The 13,697-nt window shown below is 32.4% G+C and overlaps 1 protein-coding gene and 1 long non-coding RNA gene across 2 annotated transcripts in view; one reads left to right on the top strand and one right to left on the bottom strand.

The window, feature by feature from the left end:
• Window positions 1-13,697, bottom strand: part of LOC129947020 (voltage-dependent T-type calcium channel subunit alpha-1I) — a 190,280-nt gene that overhangs the window by 107,236 nt on the left and 69,347 nt on the right. The window contains exon 2 of the mRNA XM_056057425.1: window positions 1,599-2,741. Within this exon, the coding sequence (XP_055913400.1) occupies window positions 1,599-2,626 (1,028 nt within the window). The 5' untranslated portion in view covers window positions 2,627-2,741. The remainder of the gene's footprint in view (window positions 1-1,598; window positions 2,742-13,697) is intronic.
• Window positions 4,785-5,869, top strand: LOC129947022 (uncharacterized). Its single transcript, XR_008781676.1, has 3 exons — window positions 4,785-4,907; window positions 5,072-5,375; window positions 5,440-5,869. It is a non-coding gene; the product is annotated as an uncharacterized LOC129947022 (long non-coding RNA).

Raw genomic sequence — 13,697 nt, 5'->3', positions numbered from 1 at the left:
ATTCTAAGGACTTGGTGTGAGGTGCTATGACCCTGTCTAAAACCAAATTGTTGGTCTGGTATGACATTCGAGGTGTCAAGAAAATACAGAAATTTAATTTTTATGACCTTTTCATATATTTTGCTTAAGTTACTGAGCAGACTTATTGGACGATAACTATTTGGGTTATTTGGTGGTTTTTCTGGTTTGAGAATCGGTGTGATCTTCGCGGTTTTCCATTTACTTGGAAAGTATTGCAACTTGATACAAGCGTTAATAATAAAGCATACAAATGTTATTCCAATGATTGGTAGCTCTTTAAGGTAAATATTTTTAAGAGAATCTATTCCTGGTGCTTTATTATTACGCATATTACGTATTATATCTTTTATGTCTTCGTTGGAAACGAAGAAATCTGTGGGTAAGGATTCATTAGTATGGTTTAAGCCATTTATTGTGTCATATACTTCGTTATCAATTGAACTGGGTTCATTAATCAACGGATTATTAAAATTGTTTTCAAAAGAATCTGCAAAAACTTCTGCCTTTTCTTCACTAGTAATTAGCAATGTATTATTGTGTTCTAAGTGAGGAACAAATTTATTTTTATTTTTAAGTACTTTTGCAATTTTCCAAAATGGTTTTGAATTTGGATCGAGATTGCAAAGTTTTTCATTCCATGTTTTGTTTCTGAACTTAGAAATTTCGAAGGCTATTTGTTTTGTGTATATATTCATTTCATTAAAATCACTAACTTGTCTATATATTTTCCACTGACTTCTAAATCTATTTCTTAGCTTAATTAAATTTAAAATGTACTGTGGAAGAACAGATGTTCTCGTAGTTTTTGATTTTTTAGGAATTGACTGTTCAACACATTCCAGTAAGAAATTTGTAAAAAAATCTATTTTTTCATCAATTTGGTGGGAACTACTTATACTATCTATATCACAGGGTGTATTTCTAAGGTGTTGTTTGATTTTTGTTCTATATCTATTCCAATTTGCGTTTTTAAAATCTAGGTATTGCACATCTTTTATTTTACTATTAAGGAGAATATCACAGTTTATTGGAATATGATCTGAACTCAGAGCGTTAATTTCCACAGGCTGAGTAACGATTTCAGGAGAGTTCGTAATGATCATGTCCAATGTTGATGGCAAAGACTTTTTGTTGGTTGGGAAGTATGTTGGCCCATTTGGATAGAGCAAGCTTACTGGATACCTCATAATGATATCCAGTAGCAAATTTCCCCACTTGTTTGCTCTTTTGCAACCCCAATTTCGATGCCGGCAGTTGAAATCACCCCCGAGTAAAAATTTGTCATTAATGGTGATAAGCTTTCTAAGATCACTCTTAAAAAAGCTTATCAATTTGAACTTATTATTTTTGGTTATTATGTGAGAAAATATACATTTGAGTACAAATTTGATAATTTTTGATCATCTCATCACTCTATATAATGTTTAGGTACATGCATAATTTGTGGCCAGTTCCGTAAGAAATAATTATGTATGTCGTTGTTTTAGTTATTTTAAGGAGAAAAATGAAATGTTTGAATATAATTAAAAAATAACTTGAATATAAGAACGAAACGACGGTAGATTTGAAAAGGATATGGATTTGTTATCAGCCTTAAGCACCAATTTCTTGGCCTTGTATCTTGAGTCAAGTATTTTAATGCTATTGCCGGAAATCCGGGGTATGGCAGGTTTGGCTCACCGGACGATGTGGAGTTAGAATCGCCATCTTCACTACTGCACGATCCACTGCACGATGAAGAAGACGACGAGCCATCAGTGGAAGACACCAGACTGCTTCGGCGTTGGTTGCCGTGTTTTCGGCGGTGGCGCCCTGAAGATGCTCCTCTAGAAGCTGATTTGCCAGCACCAACAGAATGCATGGTCGATTGGCTGCTGTAGAAATTGTCTGAATGTCGTTGGTGTTTGGTTGGTGTTGTCGAGGTCTCACGACGACCACGCCCTTGCTGAGGTTGAGTTGTTATAGGGGCCACGTTCCGTCGTCGCCTATTACTCACGCTACCATCGCGATCCGCTGCACCAGTTTCACTTACACTTTCACTCGCTTGGCGTTTCACTCTATTACTAGTACTTAAGCTACTGCTCTTATTATTAATAGGATTCTCCGCGGATGTTTTCACATCCACTACACAACCCGCGATATTTGTACCTACTTCACTTGCACTTTTCAGCTCATTTGCACTCACAAGAGCAGTTCCATTTCCACTGCTCTCTCTGGCACTTGAGGAACTAAAACTTTTGACATTCGATCGTTCCTTGTTGCGAAAGCTGCCACTTTTCCCGATTGTTGCGGTGGTACCAGTACCACCTCCACCACTACTGTTACTCTCCATACTGGGCACAGGATTTTCTAACCTTGATCGTTGAGAATTGCTAACGTATGGCTTTGGTAATCTATACGCGGCGATGCTTGTAGGGTCTGAGGAGATGGTTGGTTGAGATCGTTTGGCATTGCCATTACTTGAGGAATCACGGATATCAGTTTCTGTCAGGGTAACTGAAGGATTGGTGTTTATATTTATCATCTGGTGGTTGTTGGTGTTCGTATTAATTTTATTATTTCCAAATGTGTTTTGTTTTCTCGACTCCATAGACGAGTGTAACATTGTATATGGATTAATGTATGATTAAAATAATATTTTATTTAAAAACTTGATTTGATTCCACGAATTACAATTATGTAATGAATTGACTTAGTTGCGTTAGCCTTTTTTGATTTTTCTGCAAAGAAAGGAAAAAAAAATGTTGTTTAAAAATAATTATAATTTTCCTTTTTTTTTATAATACATAATATTATCTTTTGTCCAAGTTGATTCAAAATAAAAAGGGTAAGACATGTTGCGCTTCCCTAAAACTAACCCTAATAAGATAAGAAGCAGTGACCTTTTATGTTTATTAAAGGACAGTAATATTTTTATTTTGCTCGCGCCCTCAAGAGGCTATGAATTTATGCAAAAAATTGTGTTGCGTTTTTTTGAGAACGGGCCAGATCCGTAAAAAGTAAAGTTTGGAAATAAAATATAATTAAAAAAATAATTTTGGAGAGCGATTACTCATTTTTGAATGAGAGTTGGATATGAATACTAAGATGTTGTTTTATACAACCAAACCGTTATACTCATTTAAGTAAATGAAGTCACGACGATACGCGTCGGTAACGATAGATATGATAAAATGGGATATTTTCCCTTCCCTACCATCCAAATAACCTGGTCCTAACGGCATCTTTAATATGATGCTATACAAAAGTGCTGATTTCGTAATTCCACACCTTAACAATCTATTTCATTTTAGTCTTAGATGGGGATATGTTCCTAAGTTGTGGCTCGAAGTAGTTTGTATGTATCAAAAGCTGTTAAACCCAGCCACACTAGTACTAAAGACTGTAGACCAATTAATTTCACATCGTTTATATTAAAATATTTCAGAGACTTTACGACATTTACATCATCCGTAGAAACCTCAGGGCTGAAGTTATATTTTTTTTACAACATGACTATTTTAAAGGCAAAAGTTGAGAAACGGCTTTAAAATGCGTAATAATGTATAGGGGTTTTCAATAAGGGTGGATAGATGTTGTGTTTAGATGTCATGGCGTTTGTCGTAGCGTTTGGCGTGTGGCACGTGGCGCCGCGCCGCGCCGTCTTGCTGGAACCACATGTCATCTAGGTCCATATGGTTCAATGTGGAACATAGTCTCGAAATAGAAAATTCTATTATAAACTACATCATGTATTGTTAAAACAGAAGGATAAACAGCGAACAGGTGGTAGACAGATTAAAGTATCACGATCAACATCATATTAACAAAGAGACGCCTCAAGGAGGTGTAATCTTACCACTTTTCTTGATACTGGTAATGAATGAAAGCAATACCCTACGCTAATGAAGTAGCTCTACTGCCGACAGGGAAATTCCTAATCACTATAGTACTCTTCAAAAACAAGATGAAAATGTCACATTATGTAAAAATACTTTAGAGAGATCCTAAAGAGCTTAGATCACATTCTACTCTTGAATCATCTGACCAGTACTTTCTAATGGTATCATGGTATGGTAGAATACTTAAGGAAAAGCTACAAATCTAAAAAACCTCACAAGGATACAAAGAATGGCATGTATAGGCATGCATAACCAAAGCGATAAGGAGAACTCCATCTGCAGGAATTGAAGCAATACACAATCGATATGTCTAGCATAGGTACGACACTTGGCTAAGTATGTATAGAATCAAGTATAAACATTCCATCCTGTCAACTTAAACAGATAATTAAAAGAAACCAATGACAGATAAAAAAAACTTCCAAAATTTAACACGACTAAAAAAATATGGCCTTATTTCGATCACGTTCGATAATGGGGTGCGGTGCAAGAAGAAACTGTCCACTTCTTATTCCACTGCTTAACACTTTGTCACACTGGAAATAAACTCTTAGGCTAAAAATACTTTGAAAATCTTAAAGAACTTGAAGACAATCCCGCCAACGCCAAAGTAATTATTTGCAAACAAAATGACGTTTTTGGCATGTATTATAATTTTTTTGTACAAGAAATAAATATGTTTGATTAACTTCAAAATTAGTTCATCATTTAAAAAACACAATTGAACATTTAGTAAAGTCTTAAAAAAATTAATTTGATAATACAATAATTATTTTAATGGGCTGTTAAACATCTCAGCCTTTTATCCTTGGTTTTTAATTTTCGATTTGAGTCTATTTGTGATGAAATTGATATGTTTTAAAAAAGTTCAAAACAAACCGAATTTAAGTAAACAACCCTACAAATTTCTGTCAGAGTTCTGCCTTAAACATCAAATAACAAAATCAAGTTTGATATAAATTGTAAAAGAGTCATTCATTTATCGCGAAATAGCAATGACCATAGGTAATTTTAAATACTTGAAAAATGAAAACAAACACAATTTACCAAATTCTGTTCGGTCATAATCTGCCATTTCACCTTATACAGACACCGTGATATATACCATACATTTTGTTTTCATCTTAGACCTTCGTGAATGTTTTAAAGTCCGTGTGTTTTTTTTTCAGCAGTTTTAAAATTTAAATGTAAAATGGTAGAACAAACTCTTAATCACGATTTTAATGTGAGTACCAAAGAACACAAGTAAACTACGAGCAGGATAAATAAAATATGTGCCAGATTTTTTGGAATTTAAAACACAGAAACAAGCGGCCTATATTTAATGAATAAGTGTGAACTGACCTACAAGAAGTATTTATTCTTTTATTTGGAATTTTATTTTGTGGCTTACTTTTGAAGATGTGCTGTACATGTACATTGTGCAAGTACCCAATTTTATACATACACAATTGCACTACAAAAGATGTAAAAGTATGTATTCCTTTCTCATGATTGTGAATTTCATTTTTGCTTTCAATTTATTTTTATTTTGTAGACACATAAATACCTACTTTTGCAAATGGACTTTCTTTCAAGTTGATGAAATAATGGGGTAACCTCAATTTATTATGGCATATTTATCTTTCAGTAAAATTGTGTAAATATTTTAGTGAGTTAAATTGTTTTTTTTTTTTATGTTAAAGGTGAAGGAAGAGAATGCCAATGCAGTATAATTTTCTTAAATTTTAATAATTTTTTTGGGGATACAATTTTGGTTTGGTTCCAATTTGAATTGGAACTAGATAATTATAATAATACGCATGTAAATATTCATGTATTAATATCACACTCTTGAAGGAAATTCTTGAAAATAATTCTAGGACCTACCTATTTAAGTACATGGTTTAACCTTTTGACAAAAGTATCTTCTTAGAATTAACACTAATTAGGTATATCAAATATACTCATTGTAACAATAAGGTAGGTTCAAGTAATACAGAAAGGTACAACATGTCTGCCTCCTCATATGTCTGCTTAAGCTAAATCTCTACAAAAAATATCACTGAAGAACCATCTTATGTACGTTCTATAATATAAACAACAAATATTTACTAGGAATATATTTTGCTCATGAGAAGACGTACACAAGCACCAACGCCATCAGGATAAATTGAAAGTAAAGATGTAGTAAAGAGAAGAACACTTGATTGTTCGCAGAACAATTACTTAGCCCCTTTTCATAGCAACTAATGACATTCACCCTAACCTAATACATTTTGTTTCACTACCAACTGACAAGCAGTCATTTATACTCTTGTTGTCATACAAAACTTGGTTCTTGGCTACGCCATCACTCACTAACATCCGGTTGAGCTATTTCAGAAATACCGCCTTATATATTTGTAAATGGAAGTGCTTACAATCCCCATACCTACTCTTCTACAACTACAGGACCTAACTTGATGTGCTTGGCTTGAAATGGAAACGATTCAGCCCATCAGCCAACTACTAGCCGTTCGCCTGTGAAACCAAATTGAATAAAGGATAATGGAAGGTTTTTAATGAAGTCATCCTTATAGACTGGTTATGGGTTGTTTCCCTGTTTTCCGTAGCCGAGACTGCTGGATTCTTTGTGTTGCGTATATGTGTATATATATAGTTACATGTGGCCGTCGGCGCGGCGGTGGTGGAGGTGTTGATGAAATTTAAGTTAAAAGGCTGTAAATTAATTCTTTTTGTATGTTATTCATTTGGTAATATAAGGATCGAGAAGGAAGAAGGAAATGCTACCATAGCTATTCATTTAACTTTGCCACAAAGTTTCGTTTCGTTTTAGTTAATTCAAAAACACACATTTTTCGTTGTTGAACGGAAATGTGGTGTCGAAATCAGTTCGATGAGGCGTGCTTTTTTGTATTTTTCTTCGCCCATATATCCCTCTGCTGTGCTGGTAGGTATATAGAAATTATAAAAATATATTCAAATTATATGCAAAGTGGTTTCGCACGTTCACGAGATTGGGGCTTTAATGAAAGGAAACGATGAAATTATTTTTTTCCTCGGGTAGTTAATCGAATTAATTAGGCCTTCAGTTTCAGAGAAGGTATAATATTTGTTTTGCATAATGACTTTTTTAGTACCTATATAATAAGGATAAGAAATAAATTGTTCTTAGTTTGCGACTAGGATAAGCAAATAAAATCATTTACTGCATTAATATAATCAATATCTTTATGTAACAAGCCATGATATTTCTTCATTAATAAATTCACCAAGAAGTCAACATTAAAGTACCAACAGGTCTGAAAACAAATATGTGGACACTTTTTCGTTATCATATTTAAAACAACATACAAAATTAATAGAAAACGAACCGAATCTTGTCAAATGACTTCAACAGAAAGTGAAGATTGTAAAATTATTATTAGCAACGCTGTCAATACCTTTGGCTTTGAAATGATACCTGTTAAGCTTTCAAACAAATTTAAACATGTGAACTATTTGTCCATACGTGTATGTTACACCATAAAGAATTTATTTATTATTTTGTCTTGAAATTCTATTCCAACTCTTAAACAAATATTTAAAAACATCTGCTCCAAACTGTAAAATAAAAAAGAAGTAGAAATGAAAAATGTTCAAAATGAATTTTAAAAGAAATGAAAGCCGAGATGAAATACTTTTAATTTTATTTTTCTAGGAAGCAGATATTTTTCAAAATTATTGTTAAGTTAAGTGAAAAAGAAGAAGCTGCATTAAGAATTATGGATAATATTTTAATTAGCCTAATGAACCATACATACACAATACAATACTCGTACATTGTTCATATGAATAGTTTTAACATTATTTTTTATAAAATTACAAAACTGAAATCATAAATATGTAATGTATATTATAATTTTTGATATTTTTGGTTGTCATAAAATTGCTCATTTAAAATGGAAATGAAACTTTAATGGTCTTATTTCTACAACATCAATTTATTTAAAACATAACATACTTCTGTTATGTTTTGTTATACATTTTTTGAGAGTCATGAATTCAAAAGAGGAGTCATTTGTCTGCAGGCGTGTTTCTGAATTTCATTTACTTTTTTAATTTTATTTTTGTAACAAACTAAAGCAGATCAAGGACCAAAACTAAGCAGAGTATAAACGGAGACACAAATTAAGTTTCTTAACCAGAAAATAAATAAAGAGGGGTGAGAATAAGTGGTTAAAAAGGTTTGGTTTTTCGGATTTAAAAAATCACTCAAACCATAGATTTACACAAGCGAAACTAAATGTTTATTTAAAATTTTATAGGTTTAAGCCTACAAAGTGAAAGAATAAAATATTGCACCATAAAGTGTTAGTTCGATCAAACCATCATTCATTTCCATTTCGCAATTTTCAATACTATCCCTACACGTTGAACAATATTGTTGAATTAGATATATCGTGAAATATTATTGTAGGCGTTAGTGTAGGGAATTAGTATAAAATAAAAGATACTTTCGAACTCAAAATAAAGCATTTAATAAATTGAGGAAGAAAATCTACTTTATAATTAAAAATGCATATACAGTTTGTATAGGTGTAAACATACAAATATTTTGTGACAGATTTTGATTATAATTTGAGAAGAATATTGAACATTAAAATTGTTCAAACAGTAATTTGCCTTGAAGGTCAACTAAATAGATAAACTTGATGTTTTTTAACGAAATTGCTTGATATGATGAAGTGATACATTTTCAAAGACTCGATAAATTTTGCTTTCAACTTATTTATGTATTAAGTTCACAAGGGTCAATTAATAATAATTTGATTCCGATAAATTATGAAAAGTTCTAAATTGCAAAAAATTACAACAATTATTTTGAACACATTAATAACTCATTCAAACACCTATTTTAAAATATAAGCAAGTAGATATTTGGTTAAATGAGAGATGTAGATGAAAATACAAAAATCAGACGGTGGAACAAAAAATCTTCTCTTTCTTTTTATCTGAACAATAATAAAGATGGAAATAACCGGTATATAAATTTAAATTTAAGATAAAAATGATTCTATCCCACCACCGGAGGGCTTTGAGACATAAATTTAAATATTATGGTCAAATGGTCCTCTCCAATATTTGCCCAGGGGCTCAGAGATGCCGACATGTACGGTGTGGTACCTAACCCACCTCCCCCATTTCATTCGAAATAATTTGTTTGATTTTTCGCTGCTCTTTTACGTCTACAAAGCAAATGGCTTGGAGCCTTGCCAAACGATAAAAAGGAGCAGTTAAATTGGCAAAATATTTGATGATCATTTTCTCTGTTTGGGTCGAGTCTAAAACACTGGAAAATTAATTTATAAAAAAAAAAAGAAATGAAAACTAAAATAGGAGCTAATGCCTACTTGGTGTTGGCATTTACATTCGATTTTTGGGTCCATTTTCAGCTATTACACATTCGATTTTTTTGTTGCATTTAAAGGTATGTATACAAATATGGGAAAGGCTACAATTGGGAACAACCACTTATAAATTTGAACAAACACACTTGCAGGAAACCAAATAAACATCAATAGTCATTATTAAATTTAATGACAATGGAGAAATAAAGTCTACATTCTTCGTAATGGATTAATATTTAAATGGTTCCTTAACATTTAGGTACTTTAATATAATGGATTTTAAAGGGTCCATATACATTAAAAGGATAATTCTTGACATTTACCAGCAGTTGGGAATATCTAAGAAAACTCTAAGAAGCTTCTTAAATGTTATAATACTACACTTACTCTTTCATAAATTGAGTGGAATGAGAATTTCCGTCAAATCCAGAAGTTCGGATGTGTGTGCCTGATTCGTAATCCAAATTTAAATATGAAAAAACTTCGAAATGTATACCATTTTTTCCATAATTAATTTCTACTTCTCATAATATTCTTTTTAAACAGCTACAAAGTTTTATAATAAGCTCAATAATTTTTAATGATAAACCAATTGTAACTGCAACTATTGGGTCACTCGGGCCTAGTGACTTTAAGCCGAATTCTAACTGCAAATTTGAGAAAGCACTTTTCATGACAAGAATTACCCTTGGAGAATTTGTCAATTACTCGCAAGAGGCAGTACACGTGAAAGAAACTTTAGGTGGCATATCATCATGCCACGGGTACTAAACGTTTTGATTACACCTGTCAAATCTATCCCTTATGTCAAATCATCATGGCAAGTTACAGAATTTAACAGCACGTTCAAATGATAAAACTTAATTATTAAAATGACCGTCCGTTAACGAAAACTTTGAGCGCATTGCGACCATTTTACGGTAGACGTGTTGGCTCTTCACAGTCGACTCTTTAACGTTTGGTGGCCAAATTTGAGATTATCGGTGCAGTAAGCAATCAGCCAACACCGGTACGTTCAAGGAACGCAAGATTGCCGCGAAAATCGCCGCCGTTTGTGCGCTGACTAGGCTTAGAATCGGTTGGAATTTTGGCCGACAGAACATCTTTATATCTTAACAAGCAAAATCGCTGCATATGGGACGACACCAACACACGCGAGTTTCACCAGGTGATAATGCATCCTCAAAAAGTACCCTTTTGGTGTGGATTTTGAGCCGGGCGGCGGCGCGGCGGCGTAGTTGGTCCGTACTTTTTTTTTTAAACGACACGTTAGTGACGTTAGGACGGTACCGGCAGCGTTACGTGCCACACGGCAAACACCATGAAATCTACACACAACATCTACCAGCCTTTATTAAAAAACCCTATATATACTAAAATTATACAATAAAATATTCCTTGATTTATAAGAATACTTTCGTTAAAAATTGTGTAGGATGTGCCAACAAAATAAATAAGGGGAATTTATATGCCTGGTTATATATAAAATATTTTATATTATGCATTGAACTAGACGTAATGTGCGCGAGTAAGTTTTTTTATACTGCGGAAAGAATGTGGTTGAATAGAAAAGGTGTTATTGTATCGTAAGTGACACCACCTGTCAGTGTTTCCGTATATCCTTGCAAACTAATTGAATGTTTGTTCTACTTTTATTTGTTATCCTTCTTTGCTTGGACATCATCCATGGTGAAGCTTTTATTTAAAAAGGGGTTGCATTTCGATTTTCATACTTTGTAGGTACATATTTTGTACTCATGTTACATGCGGATAAAATTATATATTATAATGTATTCCAGAATTGAAATAGGTGCATATGTACATATTTATGTAGGTATAATCTGTGATTATTATTTAAGAAACACGTTTGCTATGTATCAGATGAAATATTGATATTGACATTTTTAATAAATCATAACCATTTGAGATGAAAACTGGAATTAAATTCAGTTTGTTTTATCAAATATTAATAAAATTTATAAACGAGGAAAACACAGTTTTAAATTGTATTGATTCATAAAAGTTTTAAGCGCAAAGCACTGGGATAAAAATTCTAATTCAACCATCCATTAAATACTAGGCTTTGATTTTAAATATAATTAGATTTGTTTCGAGCAAAACAAAAATAACATTTTCAATTTTCAGTAAAATTTTTGAAAAAAATCGGTTCGGCAGTTTTTTTTTACAATGAATAAAAACATATAGGGAACATTACTATAACTTGATTAAAATTGATTTTGAACTAAATGTTTTTTTTTTTTTTGAAAATTTAAGATTTGACTTTAAACTAATTTCATCTTGAACATTAAGCAACATTTTCATACAAAACAGCAGTCAGTTTTTGCATAAAAATTAAAATCTACAAAAAATAGTACGTATAATTGGTAAAAATTGATAGTCGATTCTCGATATTTCGTGAATAAAATGAAGGTATAGGATTGAAATTGATTTCATTCTGCTCTAAATTTTGTTGATAATAATGATACAATTTACTAAATTACTTCCTTTTAAAACATAATGCTTTTCTGTGTAGTTACCTGTTTTCTAAACTAGCATCAGAGAGGGAAATTGTCTGTTATTCCGGTACCTCACGTTTATTCCAATGGATAATACAGGACCTAAACAGTTAACTACTTTATGAGGATCAAATTGTAGTGATGTAAATAGAACCAGCAACCGACTGACGTACAATTTTGTATTCACCCAAATCCTCTGATAAAAAACCAAAGGCCAACATTATGATGATGATTTCTGATCAATACTTATACTTTAAAAAATGGTATCAAATTAATTCTTTACATCAACTACAACGGAGAAATTCATTAATTCAGCTTCGCACTCCAAATTACAGCCATGGCTTTAGTGCTTTGTCGTACTAAACATCTGGCTTAAATATTTTTAAATGTCTAAGGAAACAGGAACGGCAACCTGAAATAAGAACTTTCTGGCACAGTCAATTACTGAAACAGTGCATTCTACATACCTGCACTTTACTTTTTTTTAATTAAGGCATAATAATTTTTTGTTGCTTAGCTCAGGACAAGTGTATTTCCGAATTTTGAAGTTAAATTTATGGCAAATGGCTAAAACCTTTCAAAATTTCAATATCATGACTAATTCTTTAATATAATTGAAATTAAATTTCGACTGTCCATGTTTCGATAACATGGCGTGATGGTTAGTGCGTTGGACCGAATAGATCTTTGGGTCGAAAGACATTAGTATTAAGTGTTATATTTTAACTTAGAGTGTCCGTATGGGACAAGTAAGTTAGTTGTAAGTAAAGAGTGCGTTGGACTGTCATGCCAGAGGTCTTGGGTTCAAACCCCGCCTGTGCCATTTAAAGTTGTTTTCACGGGGACTGCCTCATGTGAGGAATTGACAAATTCTCCAAGCGTAATTCATGTCATGAAAAGTGCTTTCTCAAATAAGCCGTTTGGATTCAGCTTAAAGTTGATCCCCTCTATTCCTGGCAACATTTCTCGCATACAGGAATGGGTGAGAGATGTAAGTCACTAGGCTATAGTTCTCAACGGACTGTTGCGCCACATCATTTTTTTGTTTATGCTACGCACCCATATCACTCTCATTCATCTGAATGTGCAAAACCTTTTGTTTTTAAGAAAATTTGTATTTTGGATATGAACTGAACGAGTGAGTTAACCAGAAAGTATTTTTAAAAATTGTATTGGCTAACAAAAGTCTTGTACGGTGTGTGCTCGCACAATGGAATAAAACGGCTTTGAAATTGGCATACAAAATCGATTAAAGTGCATGCAAATATAGAGCCTTAATAACCTAAAGCCACACAACCTTTTTGTTTTGCGCTTGTTGCAATTGGTATTTGGTTTGATTAAGGAAATATATCCATTAGATCTGCCATTACTAATCAAATAAAGGTAACTATAGATAAGGTACAAATAAGGTGTAATTAAAAAGTAAGTAAGGTGTAATTAAACTAATATATATAAATAAATACAACTTACAAATGCTTTATAACACTATCTACGAATTTAAAATGACTCAACAAAATACTAACCCAGTAATATGACAATAAAAGGAGTTTTAATTTCGTTCTAAGGCTTTACTTGCATTAAGGGTAAATACATAAACTTTAGGTTAGCATTACAAATTAATAATGTGAAATTAGTATCCAGAAAGAAAAACCGATAAATAATTTAATAAGAATATACTTTTAAAATTTTGAATCAACTTCATCGACTTGTGGTCTGCTTCATAATTCTGTGTTTTATGTATTGGTTTCGGTATGCTTTGCAAATGTTATACAATTCAAAAACAACGACCTATCAAAACATCTCTTTTCAGAATTGAAGACAAGTACATATTTCTTTTTTTTTTGCTGCCTACGTTCATAGGGTTAAAGTTTTTCCTTCTATGTTTCAGTTTTACTGAATTTTCTTTC

The sequence above is a fragment of the Eupeodes corollae genome, chromosome 2, assembly GCF_945859685.1.
Source record: "Eupeodes corollae chromosome 2, idEupCoro1.1, whole genome shotgun sequence".
NCBI classification, from domain to species: Eukaryota; Metazoa; Arthropoda; class Insecta; order Diptera; family Syrphidae; genus Eupeodes; species Eupeodes corollae.
This window is presented reverse-complemented; position numbering and strand designations above follow the sequence as displayed.